Genomic DNA, 19,054 nt, shown 5'->3' with positions numbered 1-19,054 from the left:
TGGATTTTGCTATAAATATGAACTAATTTCTAATAAGTTGTAATAAAAAGTTATCTCTTTTAGAAAAGACATCAGTGGGTTTTAAAAACTTAATTAGACAATGACCCCTAAAAGTGTATTACCCGGTATGTCATTTCTATCCTAGTAATGTACAATAACTCTTCTTCTAACACATGCATTGTACTTCACAAGCCATCACTCACAAAACCCTCTTAAGAACCTCAATGCTTTCCTGTGACCCAAATACAAGTAGTCGCCATTTAATAGGAGTTCATACATATCAACAAAAAACTGTTTACTCCTGGTGTGGAAGGTTTGTTGGTCTTTGCACCTTGACAGAACCCATGAGAGAACTAATTACCAAGAAATCTTAAGGTGCCAGTTCAGGGGGTTCAAAGTTGATAGTGGTTTTGGGGGCATACGTTTAACAATAGAAGCTTAAAGAATGTCCGAGGCAAATAATCAGTGTAAAGCCAAACCGTAAGTTGACGTCTTATCTTAGGAATTTAAAGTTGGCAGGGCACTGATTTTTGGGCCCGAAGACACACACTGTATATGTCTCCTTTACAAACACAGGATCCAAAAACACTATCTTGCCATGTGTGAACCACTGATATGACTGTTAAAAAAGAACAATTCCTCTACTAACAATGTCTCTCTAATGGTCATCTTCTTTATGCCTTTTAAGTCACACACAGTAAATACTCAACTAACAAAAACTGTATATTACCACTAACACTAGCCAACAAACATTACTGACAAACTTCTACTGTATATCCTTTCTTTGTTTCCTAGCTACTACTACTGTACTCCCTAACTAAAACCATTTGTCTTTTCTATTACATTCTGGCTTCTTAAGAATGAAAGTACTGTAGTTGGCAACTCTCCCAAAGTGTGTGTCAAACTGCTGAGCAGAAAAGAATACTGTATTCTGTTTATGTTTGGGAACAGGTGTTGAGTCTTTGACACCTGATTATGACAATGTAAGCTGTTTGAGGAAGAATCTCTATTCACTATTACAGTAGTACAGAAATAACCTAGGGAGATAGTAAACATATGCTTGCTGGTTTACACAGGGTTCCTTGAAAAAGTATAATTAGAGCAGCCAAGTTAAACATACGTTTGTCCTGCAAATTTAAAATAATGTGGATAAAAATGTTTAAATTTCAGACAACACCAAGACAGTAACTCCGTCTTTTGTTTGTAATTTTAGACACCCTTTGGGATCTCGATGTTTTGTGAAACTTACACTAGTCTAACGGTAAAAAAAGTACAATATTGACACTCGTACAACGATGTGTCCAAATAGAACTAAGTTTTTGAAGTCAGTGAGTAAGAGAAATAGCATTTTTTTATTTTGTAAGTGACTGAGCTGCTTATGTTGAAAATGGAAAAAGTTTCTTTCTCAACTTTTCCTCTTACAGTCTGCATTCATATCATTAGTTCTAACTTGTTTTCTTAACTCAGCTAACAAAATGCACCAAAATAATGAGACAGCTGCCATTTATCAGCAACCATGACTTAAGTGGCATTACCTCTGCTCCTCACTGCCATCCAACGAGCTGTCTAACCCATTAACATATCACCTAGCCAGTGACAAAACATTCCTGCATTTACTTCAAACTTCTTACACAAACACACACACTAACACACATTGACATGCGAGGGTCCTGCCAATGTAGAATTCTTAACAGTATTCATTAATATTTATTCACACTTAAGGAAGCAATGACTTCATAAACTTGTTTTCTGTTCACTTGTTTCAACTTCCCCTCTCTCTTTAAAAAAAATAAAAAAATAAAAAAAATAAATGATGGCAACATATGAAATTTTCCCTCAAATCTAAAATTAGTCACCACAACCTGTGACTGGATTTAAAAACAGTACTCCTGTGTTGCTGAGCCAAACACTAAACTTACTCAGATTGATGGAAATAAGAGGAATGTGTCAGGAACAGGGGATGAATTTTAGAACAGCTGAAGACCTATGTCAAGACTGCTGCTTGGAGAGGATACAGCAAAAGGCTCCCAACCAAGAGACTAAAATAGCATCTGGGTGAGAAGGAAAGAACCAAATAACAACAACGATAATACAGTAATCCCGTGTTTTTCGGGGGAATTATGTTCTTGAAACCTCCGCGAAAAGCCAAAACCACGAATACTCTTTTAGGAATCACTGAACCTGTGGCCACCAAACAGCTCAGGTAGGTCATGCACTTAACCACGCCATGCTCTCCACTCATGGCCCAGTGGTCACACTGGTCACTGATGCACTGTACCGGCATTTACAAATATCATTATTTGAAGCTAATCATATTGTAGTATAATAATGGAAAAACGTAAACACTGTTACATACAAATTTTTTTTTTTATTACGCTGAGGTCGGCAACACCCGCATTGCCAGCCTCTCCCTGCTGTCCCGGCATCTGCCCGCCCTCACACAGTCACAGTAGCGTTCACAGTGCGGTAGGCACGTGTGCACTGAGGCTTCTCGGAGCAGCGGGTGTCTGAGGCGGGAAAGGGTGGCGTCTGTTTGCCGCACCGCACAGTGGAATTATATATATATAGTATATATATATAATTTTTTAGTAAAAAAAAACGTGAATGGTCAAAACGGCGCAAAAAACACGGAATTACTGTACTGTACTGATTAATGCCGATGCCAGGGGGGTGACAATAGCTCCTTGTTTACTTTGAAAATACTGTACAAGCTTAAAAATCCATTCTCTTCATATTAACAATCCTTCTTACTCCTGCCTGCAGTAGGTTCTGGAATATGTTTTACATTATCATGTCGGTGTTCCATAATACTAAGTTGATTGCATAACTCCTGTATTACTTTTTACTATTTTTATTCAGCATAACCACTGCTTCACTTAATCATTTGATATGTTTTCCATCTGGCAATATATCATAAATAAACACCACATAAAATAAAACAAAACCAAAAGTAACCCATCCTAGGAGGGCTTCCAGTGTGTGTGTGTGTGTGTGTGTGTGTGTGTGTGTGTGTGTGTGTGTGTGTGTGTTTTCAGTGTGGAACTCTGTAATGCACCATAGCCTACAGTCTTCCAACCTTCACTTACTGTCATTGCCACTCTGTTCTTTGCAAATACTCTCACCCCTTCCTCAGCACTGTTTCCCTTCTCTCTACACCTCTGTATACCTCATTTTTTTCATGTCTTACTTGAATTTACTTCCATTAGCCAAGTAATTATTTTTTCATTATTACAGCCCTTGATCTGATTTTGATTCCTTAGTAAAACTGCATCATTCAATTTCCTCCCTAATATGCTTTTCTAATCTTCTACTGTATTTTTCTTTTATAAATGCTAAATGTTTTTTTTTTGCAGAATCAGTTATTTTGCAAAATGACCGGCATGCATATTGGTAATTTTGCAAAATATCTTGCAAACAGATAACCTAAACTAACCTAACCTTATGGTTGAATAAGGTTAGGTTAGGTTAAGTTAGGATGCTCGTGTAGCTTGATACACAGTTAAGTGGTCCTGTTTTTTCTTTTTTTTTTTTCTTTTTTAACTTTGGACTATGTGCTGTCCTAACCATAAGGTTAGGTTAGTTTAGGTTGTCTGTTTGTAAGTTATTTTGCAAAATTACCAATATGCATGCTGGTCATTTTGCAAAATAACCGATTCCTGGGAAAAAAATAATAATAAATATAAAAAAACTGCTCATCTCCCTCCATCTTTAAATCCCCACAATATGTATTTTTCAGGTGCCTTACATCAGTTTACCTTAAATTTATACTTCATCTTTTCACCATGCTTAACCTCACTGGTATTTGGTACTTGACCCCCCAAAAAAACCCACAAGGACCATGAAATGTCCCCCGTTATGGTTTCTGTCCCAACCGCTAACTTTCACTGATGATGGCAGCTGTTTAAGAGTTGAACCTGAATTCTCAAGAAACTGGAATTTTCGAGAACACCAATACAGATTCATGTTTAAGAAACTGTGTTCTAATCTAACTTTACCTGGCAAGTCATGGAACGCTCTAGCTTAACACAACTGTTTACTCTGGTGGTAAACACAGCCAGAAGTCTTTCTCCAGTATTTGTGAAATCTTGCCAATAAAAGAAGTTGCACTAACAAAATTCAAATACAGTACTGTATAATCTACCTACTGCAGAGATGACTTCACATTAGTACATGGGAAAACAACAGAAACTCGTTCTATCAGCAAGGGCGTGAAGAATGAGAATTTGTTAACAATAATGTAATCAGATATCAGACATTTGTAAATGATAGAAAAATGATGAATAGCAGAATGTTTTGATGAGAGAATATTATGATGCATCATCAACTATCTATGACATAAAGGCTTTAAAAAGATTTATTAAAAATTTTCAGTGATTCAGTTTCTGACTAAGTGTTGATAAAAGCTATGCACAGCCTAAATCAATGGGTCTGGACACTGTATGAGACAACACCAAGAGGACCATAACTACGTAAAGCAAGGATGGGAAAACACCGATTGTCGTCAACTCATTCAAGATTCCCACATAAGGAAGCAGTCGATTTACTTCAATTTGTTCTCAAAACGTCCTGTTAACAAGTCCGCTGCAGGGAAGGATGGACAGACAGAGGAACTGACAACAATTCTAGGTATGTGGAGGAGGGGGAGGAGAGATCATCACAACATATATCTGAATCAAATATGTGTTGACTACTTTTCTCAAGTTTACATGGGCCTCAGGTTAAGAACTGTTGATCTGAACACATGAACATACAGTACTGTGCATGCATATAGTACATAAAGTAAATGCATGACCTAAATACTATAACGTATACGCCTAGCAAGTTGGGGCACAAAAAGTAGTACAGAGTCAAGAGAAAATAAGAGCAACACAAATGCTACTTCCCACCACAGTGCCAACAAAGAAACGTGGAAAGATCGTAAGTCTTTGACCTTTAATCTTTTGACACCAAGACCCAAAAGACATCCATATCTAAAGTAACATCCAAATTCATCTAGTCAAACTCATGTTAAGGAAAACAAGTGAAAGAGGATGATGCTTGAGTTGCCTGCCAAGATTGATGAAGGGTGGAATATGCCCATAACTTTTGGGGGTGGGATATAAATAATGGAAATTTCCACAAATCAGGTTCCAGCTCTCTAAGATAATTTTTACTAAGGGCTGTGTGTGTGTGTTACAGATGCCTTTGCACCTTCAGGTCAAATTGGTCACAGTAGTCTGGTTGTTTGTATTTGCTGTTACAAATGGATCTTTTGTCAACAAGCTGTGTGTAACTGGCCCTTAAGCAAATATAAACTGAGATCCCTATCACGGTAAGTAGTAACAGCAATAAATAACACCCCACAACTTTTATCGCTCAAGTATAAAAACTGAGACAAATCAACGTCAAGATATTTTACTAATGAAAATAGGTTTGGTGACCAGGAGTAACTCTACTCTACCACCTACAGGCAGAGAATTCATCAAAATGAGTTTCAAAGGAACAACTGGCTATATAGTAACTCACAGTTTAAATCTTTCAGAGGCAACAATCTCTAAATTCTGCTGCATCAAAAATTCTCATAAAACATCTGAATGACAGAACAAGAAACATACATATGACAGAAGTTCGAAAAAAAAAGGCAATCAACCCAAGGGAATGTAGAAGGTTATATAAGTGAGTCATGGACACAGAGCACCTTATGTAAGTCAGAGGTATGATAAACATGGCACACCAGTTGGTACAGTATAAAGTTGACCTTCATTTATTTTTGCCAGCAGAACAAACAGCATAAAAGATGTGTAACTGTTACTGTACTTACCTAAGTCACTCCTACTAATGTTCTCCAAGAAGGGGTCTGCATGTGGTAGCTGAAAAATAAATAATTTTGGTTAGACTTTTACATGTCATGACTCGATGCCTAATGTATTTTTAACCACTTCACTAAAGGGACATCACTTTAAAATTTTATTTAGATAATAATGCCAGATGATTCAATTAGAGGAATAGTCATAGACTTTTTAGAAATACGCTTTGAAAATTTTTTCTTCTTATGTATTACAACAAACCTAAGGCGTACGTGAACAAGAAATTTTTTAATTAATTACTGTGAGTCAAGATATATTTCTATGGGAACAAAACAGCAAGGAAACATAGCATACTTTTTATAATCTTATCTCTTATTATCTGTACACCTGTCTCTCTCTCACACATGTATAGGGTGGATCAAGGAGTTGTGAAACATCATAGAAAGAGGAAAAATGATTAGGAAATGGTGCTAGACATATTGTAGAAAGTGTCAGGAAAAGGCTGTGACAATAAGAAAATATGTTAGCATACTTTACTCAAATCACCATCTTGCAAACACAATATAAAAATTAATCCGTAATCTCCACACTGACCCGTATTAATTTACTGTACGTACTCTCAATCAATAACAATAAAAAAATAAAATAAATAAATAAAGTTTTATCTACTAATCCCTTTTAGACTTTGTTAAATAATATTATCATGTAAATAAAACAAAAAGACCTCTGCAGATGACATATTGCCTCGGCTATGAATAATTAGACAAGAAAGAACTATTAACTCAGCCAAATGTCCCCAAAGCAGCACAGCTTGGAAATATGCACATCAACCATCTACATACAGGTACACCATTTTCTGGGGTAAGAGTTAGCTACTGCAGTTGGCAAAGTTGTATGGTCTTACTGGGTTACTCCTTGATACTTTGTCACACAGGGTGTAACTTTAGAGTATGGTTATGTTGGTAACAGCTACACCTTCAGTAAATTTCCACCAAGATGTTCTTGGGGCCACCAAGCCTCAAACACAAAGGGTAACCATTATATGGTATGCAGTACTGTATAGGCTCAATCTTATACAATAAAGTTTACAAAAGTACTAACACTACATATTTAATACAATATTAAAGCAACTCAGAAACCATCTCATTGTCACACAAGCCCCTTGGGAGTTTCTCCAATTTCCTTTTGTAGAAAAATTAATAACATATAAAAACTCCAGGAAAGGAGATATCATGCGCAGGTCTTCTCCCACACAATAAACTCCAGTCATTTCTGAAACATTAAAGCTGGCCTCCATCTTTAAAAAACAAACCCAACCAATCAGGAACTGCTCAGATATCCCAGTGTATAAAATTCTGCTTTGTGAGGAAAGGCCGAGTTACTTATAGTGAAAATGAATTCCCTCACGATGTATATATGGATTAAAAATTGGCTACTTGTAGATCAATCAATTGCAGTAGGTTAAAAATGAACAGTACAACATACAACTTTTTTTTTAATGAAGTTAGAGAGCAGTATTTTCCCTCCATGAAAACTGCCTGAACTTATAAAATGTAGGATCTATGTGGCCTCACCATAATAAACCTTCACCAGTGCTCAAATATATACTAAAACCTATATCTGCTTTCATCTGGAACTACTTTAGCCAGAACATTATGTACATCAAGATCCAGCAGTAAAATGACTGGGGTTAAATAATTGTTTATTGTTGTGGTCCCAAGTGATGGGTGCTCACTGCTGATGAGGCAATAGTTTAATTAGCCTTCTGCTTTAGATAGAAATTATTTGCTTCTGTGAAAACTCATTATGGGCCTTAGTTACAGAGGAAAGGTGAAACAAATCTCTTGATGTCCAATCCCGTTTGAAGGAGAAATCGATATTCCAACCCAATAAACTTCACTGGTGCACAATGTGGCCACCAAGAAATGGTGTCAGGTTATTTGACTGTCTTTTATATGATAAGAACTAAACAAGCAAAACATTAACATCATCAACTGCTACAAAAATACTTGATTGTCATAAGTTTAGTTGTTTTATACTGAAGTAAACAAATGACACAGTGAGGATATGTTAAAGGACCAGGAACATCTAGGAAGTACTGACCTATAGTCTTCTAGAAGAGGAAGCACATACAGACCACGAGGATGAAAAAACCATATACTACTGTACTGTATATCATAAAAGAAGGGGAAGGATTCATGAGAGATCTTACACATCTGTCCTAAAGTGTATTACACCAAGAAAAGTGTTATAAAATCAAAGAATCTTATTGTTGCACTGTACTTCTAGTAATAAAATAAGGCCATAAAAAATACCAAAAAGTTTATATCAATTAATCTTTTATAAGATAATATATAAAAGCTGTAAATATATATATATATATATATATATATATATATATATATATATATATATCAACTGACTTCAAGCAGAACTAGATCTCAATCAACCATGGCAACAAACAGGAGTTACAAGTACTGTACCACAACATTGTGAGCCATACACAAGATGAATCAAGTATATTACAAATATGCAGAGTATGAATTACTCTTACTCTAAGGGTGCAACAACTATGAGCAATTTGTTATATGTGGTGTAGAATCAGGGCATAGAAGAAATTGATGCTGCCCCTGTTAATGACATGGATGGAATATTATTGCAGTACTATAAGTTAACTAGGAAAAAACAAACAAAAAGAACTACTGGGGTGTACTTAAAACATTCAGACTTATGGTGTGTATCAACTCATAAATCACCTGTGTCCATCTAAATAGTGTTGTGGTGGTAGCTCTTGTCATGTGATGTCATAACTCCTGTCACCTCACCTCACACTTGCAGGGCTTGCATAGTGTGATCACCTACCCTTACTACCACTCTCACCTCCCAATAATTGGGTGTCAATTGTGATAACACTTGTCATGTCATGTCATAACTCCTGTCACCTCACATATACCACTTGGTTTAGTGGTTCCTTTGAAATGTTGACAACTTGACACTGACTGACTTGTTGGCAGCTTAATATAGATTTAATTACCTGCATCTGACACAAGGTTAAACATGTACGGTGAGGTGGGGTCATGCACCACCTGACAAATTCCTGTCTCGGTACTTGCATTTTCCTTTCAAAATATTAACTTGTTCTTCGGGCAAGTGCCAGGCACATGGACATGAAAAAATCCCTTGCATGACCCTAGTCTGGACATTCCCAGGTTGCCAGGCACTGCTAATCTGAACAGCCTGGTTACAAATACATACATACCAGGTGACTTGTGCAAGTAAAGGGCATGAATAAATATGAATGACCACAACAAAAGTAGTGCTTCACAGCTTAACAAATGTCCAAATAAGAGGCGAAGGATATACACATTTAGGGTGCCTGGTGTGAGCCAATCAAAATCAAATTAAAATGGCTTGATGTGTTTGGAAAATTAAGTACAGGTAATATTTTCAAAAAAATTTACAAGAATAACAAAAGAATGGTAAAGAATGTATACAGTACAGTTCCAATGTACAAAGGGAAGGTGTTTATTATGAACACGAAAACTATGAAGGAATAAGGTTGTTACATATACCTAGGAATGTATATGGAAAATCGTCATTGAAAACTGAAGTAAAAATTGGCAAATGTGACATGGAAAGAAGACTGTAGATGCAGAAAAGTGAAGACTAAAGAGTGGGAAGAATATGTTTGTGGCATTTAAAACAATATCATTGAATAGAGAAAAGCAAGATGAGAAAACGTATGGGATAAGTGATGATCAGGAGTACAGTATAGAGAGACTGAAGCATATATTAAACAAAGTCATTGAGATGGGAAATGGTTCTCTGTGAAAGTAAGACTATATCAAGGATGTGTTATGTTGTCAAGGTTGTTCTATACTTTCAAGGAGGTACAGTAGTAGTCACACTTGAGAGATTGAGAGTATGGATGAACTACTGAGTGTTACATTCCTTTTAAATGGATAATATGTAAACACTATAATGTACATTGACATTTTATGTACATTTTAATTATTGTATAAAAATTACAATAATAACACACAAAAGATAGTTGGGTTAGACGAACTCATTTAAGTCTGGTGGTTCATGTCATCTGCCGTCATAAATAATTCAGGCATTAGTCCCTGCATTACAGGCACATTTACAATGACAGCAGTTTGATATTAGCACCGGAGTTTAAGCTCACTCTGGGAATGGTAGCCTTTCTAAAAACTGGAATACCAAATACTGTACGGTAGATGGTGAAGAGAGATGTTTTGGCAAGTTTTTTTTTTAATGCTATATCAACACTGTCTAAATTCTAGCTCTATTTTTGTTTCCACTGCTTATGTACTGTAGGTTTTCTTGACAACATTCCTCTCAATGAACCATCTGCTTTGAAGGAACATTTCACAGAATAGGATATCTTGTAACTGATTATAAAACTTACTCACAAATCCTTGCTAAAGGCACAAACAAATTCAAGCAAAACAAGCCAGAAGCACATGATGTGATCTGCATAACAGGGTTGGGTATAGCATTGATCGAGCATAGTGATGTCTACTGAAATCATCAGTATGTTGTCAGCTCACTTATGTTCAGCACGCAGAACCTTCTGTGAATTTTGGCCTCTTAGATAAAAGGAGTTCCAATATACATAGACCAAAAGTAATGTAGTACACATGAATGTTACTACAGTCCAGTATTTGTATGTTAGAGAAATTTCTAAACATCAATAGTCATAAGCTTTTCTCTTGGTAGTTGTAAACAATATTCACCATTTATTTATTACATAACAACAAAGTCTAGTCATGGAAAACAACATTATTTGAAGCCCGAATGTGTTTCTACCTAGCGGTGTTATAATTCATGTAGAATATAGTTTGAATTACTTTGTGGTTTTAAACTGTGGAATGGATGGCTTTTGTAAGAAGTGCATACATTTTTTTATGGTAATTTATTGAGATCAGGACTGGCATATTAGAACCTAATAATCTATGAGATTTAAGATATGTCTATTTACCCTGGATACTAGATGGACTGAGGAAGTACTATGGTAATTGGCAAGCAAGATATCATGAAAAACTGACCAACAATGGACCAAATAAATCCCTGACTGGATACCATGATAAGAAAAGAACATCATCAAGAAAAGAACAACACACGTAACTGGAAGCAATATGAAGTAGTTGTCCTTTATTGTCTGGGTTTTTTTTTAGTGTATCTCTTTTCTCATAGGGAAAAGAAATGGCCCTTAACTAAGATGTGGCTCCCTACAATGAAGAAGAAAGACGAGAGGAAAAGGTCAATGCAGTACCTGTATCTGTATTTAGGAGGAAACAAGATGTTTTATGTCAGATTTGATAAGTGGTAAAGGAATAACAGATGGAGGAAGATAGATGCAGAGCTCTGTTGTGTGGAAAGCAATGGTGAAGCATGTTTGTGTTTTTTATACTATATACAAGTACATAACTATTGGTGCATTGCTTTTTTTTACTCTCTAAAAGGTCAATCACTTCTAATAAATAATGGAAGGCGACCAGAAAAAAGAGTAAATACATACACACATTGAAGAAGTGCACTTAACTGCACCAGTCCTTTCAGCATATACTGTACAAGTGTTAAATGGCATGCTCTAGATATCCCCCCCCCTCCCAACCAAGTCAAGTTGGCAGTGATGATTATATTCTATATTATTTCTTATCCTTCATGCCAAGATTCCCTAAAAAGTTTTGCTTCTGAGTGCAGAATAAATTTTGTTTTGTGCACCAATATCAAGACAATGCGTAGATGTGTGCCACTAGTAGAAACAAAAAAGCGAGTAATGTATTTGTTTTAAAGTTAGTTACCACAGATATACAAAAGTATAGTATAACAATATAAAAACAAAGAATTATTACCTAGGTGCACTGCTTAAGATGTTTATTCAATATGAAAAATAGAAACCATTGTTGCTGACATTATGGACTGCAAGAAAAAACAAATGTGTAAAGCCACACAGCTGAGAGGGAACATTGATTCAGGCCAACCTGTTTGTAGAATGGCAGACCACTAACTTGTATTAATTAATTTATCTCTCACTGCACCTCCCCTAATGGTGGTACTAGTGCAGTATGGTAGCAGCCCAATCTATTTTCCAACAAATTTTGAAAAAACAAAAATCTAAATCTTGTGTTAACTCATGCAAATACAAAGTATCGTATATTTTTGAAGAACTAGGAAAGTTCTACAATAAATACATCATCATTGACTTACCCCTCGAGAATCACGGAATAGCATGGCTGCTTGAGTGGGGTCCATTTCTCCTCGAATATATGTTGGTTGTAATGTCCCACTGCCATGACGTCTCCTGTCAGTTTCACTTGACATACGTCGCAATTGGCCTGAAATACAGAACAATTGTAAGACAGGTGTGGATGGCTAATGGGAACATCTTTTGTTTTCCTCCACCTTGCAATGATAAACAATTGTCAGATATTTACCTTGAAAGCTCATCTTTAACAGTACTACAATATTAAGCCACACTATGTTGTGATAAAACTCTGTTATTATGCACTAACATGTCAATATAGTTTCTCCTACTTTTGGCTTCCTTAGCAACGACTACACTCTACAGAAGTTGTCTTAGTTGCTAACGATTTCAAAAGTAAGAAAAGCTTAGGTGTGTGTGTGTGTGTGTACATATACAATGTATATACAGCATACTGTAATATAAAATTGATTTTTTAATCCTTTTCCCACTTAGCGAAAAATGGCTGAAATCAAGAGCACGTGCACACACACACATACACACTCTCTCCCTTCTTTCGTTACCATTCCTTCACTCTTCCTACTGTAATAAACATATTCTTTTATGATACAATAGTTGCATTCCATAACAAAGCCCCAAATTTGGAATAAATATCTTGTACAATAGTACTAAAATACCCCAATACTGTACTGTATATGACTTGATTAATATTCTCCCCAAGCCAGCTCTTCCTCATCTCTTGACAGTGATTGACTGTTTCTGTTATTAAGTGATCCAAAGTTTACAATGGCATGGATTAGGCCTGTGTCTTGGACTACTAACAAGAGCTTAAGAATGATCTACACAAGTCACCTTTACAATATTTCCGTAATCTAATGATGAATAAACATAGAGGAAAATATTCATGCTAAGTTACTGTACACTGCACCCCAAAACTTGCTGTTGTAAAGTGACTTTGCTGGGTTCCTTCCAACACTTCCTGGCAATCCTCTGGCCTAGGGATATGTTTCAATAATAGCCGGTCTACTAAACTTTTTGTCTTATTCAAAGCAAAGTGTAATTTATATCAATAATGTGAAGATCAAATTCTGTTAATAAACTTTAAGACCAGATTATATAAGCACACAATTAATACAGAACTGTATCTCAACGGTAAATTTTAACAAAGATACCAGTACATTTTCAACCTAAACCACTTTTAACCCCTGTAATAAAAACTTTATTTATAGTTTTTTATTATTCCCAAATCTGATGCTGTACAGTATACACCTGGAGTAACCCTTTTATGTTTAATGCTAAGAATCAACAGCATCAGCACCTGCCTGGCTATATTATCATTTTCTAGTAAACAAGTCTACTCACATCATGTAATTTCCCCCCAAAAAATGCATCAACATCCTGTAACACTTGTGAACCGTGTTTCATTGTTTTGTAAGTGTCGATTCTTTATACTGCACTTTTATATGTTCTAAGATGTTATGTAAGGCTGTTTATTTATTAACAACAATACAGTACCAGTATTGTACTTGAGAAACTGTATTATAGCGAGGTCTTGGTAATGGCCGTGTGGCACCATCTATTGAATCACAGAACAGAAAATCTAATATACCCCCCACGATCTCTTTATGTGTGTATGTGCCAACATAATTAATATATACAGTACCAGGAATATATATATATATATATATATATATATATATATATATATATATATATATATATATATATATATATATATATATATATATATATATATATATATATATATATATATATATATATATACACATAGTGCTGTATACATTTAGTATAGCCTAGGGGTAAATATTGTAATATCATAAATAAACATACTGTACTATATAGGGAGTCCCTGTTATAAGTCGTCCCACTATACTGTACATTGTTTTGCACTGGTGTCGTTGACTAATTGATGAACGCAACATAAAAATTCCCAGCAGTAATGTCGGTGCGTTGTTTTTTGGGGGAACTTGAATCTTGCACCCAATGTGTTCTGTCTCGCTATATCTGGATTTACCCTTGCAATTGTTAAATAAAGTCAGGGAAGCATGATGCAAATTTAGGTAGCGAGGGGAAGAAAAAGTGGACAAGTACAGTAGAGTACTGTACAGTATTACACTGGATATTAAGTTGCATGTTACAAAGTGTAATAAATATGGTTCACTCATTCACTCCTCAAGGTAATATAAACAAATACAGTACCTGTATACAGTACGGTACTAATAGGTTAGAGGTTAAGGTTAAATCTTTTTAAAATGATGTGCTCTTTTACACCAAAAATGCTTGAACAGTACAGTATTTAGACAAAATTGCTTTACTGTTTGTGTCATAGCTTAATAAGTTCACAAATTCTTTTTCTATACAAGTAGAAAACAACTTAAAAATACAGTCCCTCTTCCTACCATATTTCATTATACTGTACAGTATATCTTATGGGAGAAAATGTCCCCCTTTGTGTCGCATAGGCGACATAAATGCTCTTACTGTCCCTTTCTCCCTGTATTTACATGTACAGTACTATTCTTATATGGGAGATTCCCTGCTTAATGTCATCATGTTTTAATTCACACGAATTTGGTCTCAAATCCCAATGTACATTACATTATTTCAGGGTCCTCCTGTACAGTACATGCACAGTCTACAATTTGTATACAGTATGAGCAGTCAACCCTTGTAACCTTCTCAGCCAATCTTTTTTTCTTTTGTGGCAGTGTTTTATGCATGTCTGATACTCATTACATAAATCCAAAACACAGTGCTTTTTATTGGGTCCTCTTACTATATGAAAAGAGCTCTCTTAGAGACACTATGCCTTAGGTTTCTCTGTTGAACTGATCATGAAACCTCCTACTTGCATGAACTAATCAGCACATGTGCAGCTTAATGTGTATACAGCTTAGCACAGATCATTTAGCTGTAACCTCTGACTGGCACATACCAGATAATTGGAACAATATTTTTCTATATTGGAAAAGTTAGTATATTTTACCCCTGCTGACTCCCATTACTGGACAACATTATAAAATCTGACATTTATACATACTGTATGTCAGACTACACAGATTGATGGAGAAGATTTCTCATTGGCAAATTTTAATTCTGATGGTTCCTCTAAGTGGGTGACAACAGTAGACTAAACCATTCTGTTATGTTCAACAGAAGAATTTACAAAACAGTAGGTAATTCCATTAATGGAAAAGTCTTGTATGCTTGGGGGGGAGGGGGGGGCTACTAAGCATATTGGCTGGCTAGGAACGCATTCATCAGATAGTGGGTTACTCCAACCCTTCAGCAAGTTGTTAGTAAACAGACACTACACTGCTCATTTATTGCTGAGAGTACAAGGAGAGTCGTTATCTAATCAGGAATTAGACACTCAAGACTAGTGAAGAGCATGCTATATACTGTACTTTCCATTGTTTACTACACACCTGTACTGTCATCTCTATAAGACCAGGTACTCCAAGTTAATATAGAAGCTTTATTAGCCTAAATAATGAGGAGGTGATCTGTTGGTACCGTACCTACTGCACCACACCTGAGACTTCTACCTACTCTCACTGCCAGATATTTGACCTGAATATTTTCTGTACTTTCTTGTAACATCCACAATTCTGCTCATACAATGCATCCACATTATTCAGATATACAGTACTGTACAGTAATGTACAGGATACTTTAAGAAAACTTCATGAAATCTAGAGAATGTAAGGTGTCTGTACAGTGGGTACGTAGTTTAAAAAAAGTTTAAAATCTTCTTCTCCAAGTAACACTATTCATACAGTACTTCAGCTGGGGGTATTCATAATATCATTGTCTAAATTACTGATGTCAAATTACATACCATACTACTTTATCTTTGACGATTAACAGTCTATTTTCAATTTTTTTTTTAAGTTTACACAGCAAAACAAAAATAATGTTTAGTACCATACTATATAGATACTGTACTGTTACAGTATAAAGTATTAAAAATCATCATTCAAAAGTGTTCCCCATATCACCTTATAGGAGTACATCTGCACCTGCAGTGTCGTGTACTCTGGCAACACTCCCCAGTCCCCAGGGTTGCCTGGTTACTAAAGGTTTCACTATCCAAATCCTCAGAGGTTCATGTTTAATATTACCTGCAACTCTTGATGAGAATGCTGTAAGTGACAGTTCTCCAGAAATGTAAAAACAATCTACCCAATAAGAAGAGCCTCAATAAACCTCAATACTTTACCTCACTCATGTTCTGAGGGACATTTCTTACTTGTTTATGTAATTTGATGATTTATGTCTAAGTTTTAGAGTTTAGACAGTATACAGTATTTCCACAATGAAAACAGAGATAAATACGAAATTCAACAAATATTAACTGCTGTTTATGCTTGTGTCGACGACAGCTTTTTACCTTTATACAGTAATCCCCAAACAACGACATAACACTTTGACACAGAACTTCAAATTATTGCACTGTACATACACAAGTAAGAAATGCATCCTAACAGCATGAAGCAATGTTATCTGAGGCTCTAGCTGTTGGTGTAGTTCATTTTCACATTACAATACAGGAGGAAACTTTTATTGGCACCTCAAGCACTTGACAAAACTATAACTGAACTATTTCTGATTTTTGCAGGAACAAACCACAGCACATACAGTAGTCAACGCTCAAGCTCAGCGGCATTCATTAGTTCATCCCTGCTAATACTAGACAGAGCTCAGTCACTATTTTCTATTTACCAAAGGCACAAAACCCAAGATCTACTTGCTGTTTCTTACTGAATTAAATGTCCTTTTTCAACACTTCCAACACTGGTTCTTTTAATTAAAAATACATGTACTGTATAGCTACTGTATATTCATGTAAGAAATACTGTAATCTGTAAACACTAGTTTATTGGAATCACAATTTTAAATGTTGCAAATAGCTACAGTACCATAACTACCTGTATATCTTTACATGTACGCATAAATTGTAAAAGAGTAAAAGAGGGTCCCATATGCACGACTGCCCATTAGGGACAGAGTGGATACAGCACACTGTATACTAAGCCTTCTGTACACAAGGAGGTAGCAAGGCCAGTACTGCACTAGACCCCATTTACTTTCCCAAATTACAAACTTAGGTACCCATTTACAGCAAAAATTGCACTGTACAGTAAATGAATATTTCTGTAAAGGCAAAGTACTGTACTGTATTGTTATACTGTACTGTACAGGGCCCCCCTCCCAAGTTCAAGGATTTTTATTTCGCGGTCCTCTATTATTCGCGGATGACACCTTGGATGTACCCAAGAATGTCTGTGGGTAGTTTTAAAGTTGCTGGCATTTTCGTGGCTGGGACAGGGAGCCATTCGTTTGCCTAAGGGCAAACACATTTCTTTGTACACAAGTAAAAAAGCAATCCCCCCTCCCCGATCCGTAAACGCTATTCGCTGATTTGGCGATTCGCGGTCATTTTGAGAACATAACCCCGCGAATTTGGGGGGCCCCCCGTACTGCAATAAAATTGCTTACTGTGTGAAATTATACAATAATGTATTCAAATACAAATGTACCGGGTATAAACAAAAGGCAAGCCAGCATTGCAAACTGTACTGTACTTGCATAAGTATACTGTTCTTTGAGATAATTCTCATGTCTAACACTAGTCAAGATCACAAATGAGACCATTTGCAATTTTAGCCTTTATGGATCACCTAAATAATAGCCCCTCCCCTATAATTCTGGAGCGGTACAACTTCAGGCTGGTTAGGCCGAGGGGCAAAATTCAGGTGGACACTTTGGGGGCTATAATTGCCAGGAGATTCATAAAGCTAGAATTGGAAATGATCTCGCTATTTGAAAGCCTAGCTACCTGAAGAGCTGAATATCACTGAATTCTAAAATCACAGCTACATGTACTTTATGCGTTACAGGGTCAACCTATCTCAATAGAATCATATGATAATCATCCTTCTTTATTAAGATTAGTCATAGTGGCTTAACATCCAATAAGCATAGGGATGTCTGGTCTCCTAACAGTTAGCTCCTACACTGTTCCTCAATATTCTTCCTTTTTATGTGTAATTTTATTCTTTTAAGTTACTAAACCACTCTGGATGGCTTACACTAGCTATGCCTTTACAGAAGATTATGACAAATGATATTTAGCTGACCTGTTCCTAACATTTACTGAGACTGAAAAAACTCACCCCCAAAAAAAACCCACTAACACTTAAAGATCACAAGTCATACAACATGATAAATGTAGCCGAATTATATTGTTCACGACTGTGCTTCCTCTTAATGTAAACTGTCACTGATACTTAAGGGAGTCACAGGGGCTGTCAGAATCACTATTTTCCATTTCTTAAAGATACGCAGTACAGTCAGTTCTGCTATAACGCGATAGTTGTGTTCTTGTAAATCATCGTGTTATAGACATTCGCGTAATAGAAATAACAGGGTTTATGGAGAAAATAGGGTTAGGTGCGGATTACTACTCGAAATCGAAAAAAATTTAGTAGTTAGCCTAACACAAAGGATAGCACAGTTTAAAGAAATGTTACATTCATATCTAATAATGAAATCATACAGTAAATGTAACACTTTACCTTGAAAAAATATGAATATACGTAACTTGATGGGGGAGAAGGGTGATTTTGAGGTAGATAACATCGAGCTTCTCTTCAAGGGTTATAGCCTTTCTTTTACAATCATCACTGGGAATGCGATCACCAGAACGCTTCTTGGAGATATTCTTCTTTACCATATTCACAGTTAATACCACAAAATTGGAAAAATTGTAAGCAAAAATCGCATTACAGCAAACAAGCGTTCGCATTATACAAATATCGTTCCTCTATTCATAAATCGCATTAGAGCCAATTCGCGTTGTCAAAGCACGCGTTATAGCAGAACTCACTATACTGTACATCTAAATGTACTTAGGACCACACTCCCTTCACTAAAAAGCCGACCACAGTAATGTGCACATGCTATTGGTCACTCTAGACCCTGGAGACCTTAACAGGACTAACCTATATACAAT

The 19,054-nt window shown here is 36.0% G+C and overlaps 1 protein-coding gene across 5 annotated transcripts in view; it reads right to left on the bottom strand.

Annotated features, from left to right (window-relative positions):
* Positions 1-19,054, bottom strand: part of LOC121876850 — a 242,024-nt gene that overhangs the window by 15,196 nt on the left and 207,774 nt on the right. For all 5 annotated transcript variants that reach the window (XM_042382317.1, XM_042382312.1, XM_042382314.1 and 2 more), the window contains 2 exons: positions 12,021-12,148; positions 5,801-5,849 (listed from right to left, as the gene is read on the bottom strand). In XM_042382317.1, coding sequence (XP_042238251.1) covers positions 5,801-5,849; positions 12,021-12,148 — 177 coding nt within the window. The remainder of the gene's footprint in view (positions 1-5,800; positions 5,850-12,020; positions 12,149-19,054) is intronic.

Source organism: Homarus americanus, unplaced genomic scaffold, assembly GCF_018991925.1.
Source record: "Homarus americanus isolate GMGI-L3 unplaced genomic scaffold, GMGI_Hamer_2.0 scaffold50281, whole genome shotgun sequence".
NCBI lineage: Eukaryota > Metazoa > Arthropoda > Malacostraca > Decapoda > Nephropidae > Homarus > Homarus americanus.
Note: the sequence above shows the minus strand (reverse complement) of the source record. Positions and strands in the feature narration are given on the sequence as shown.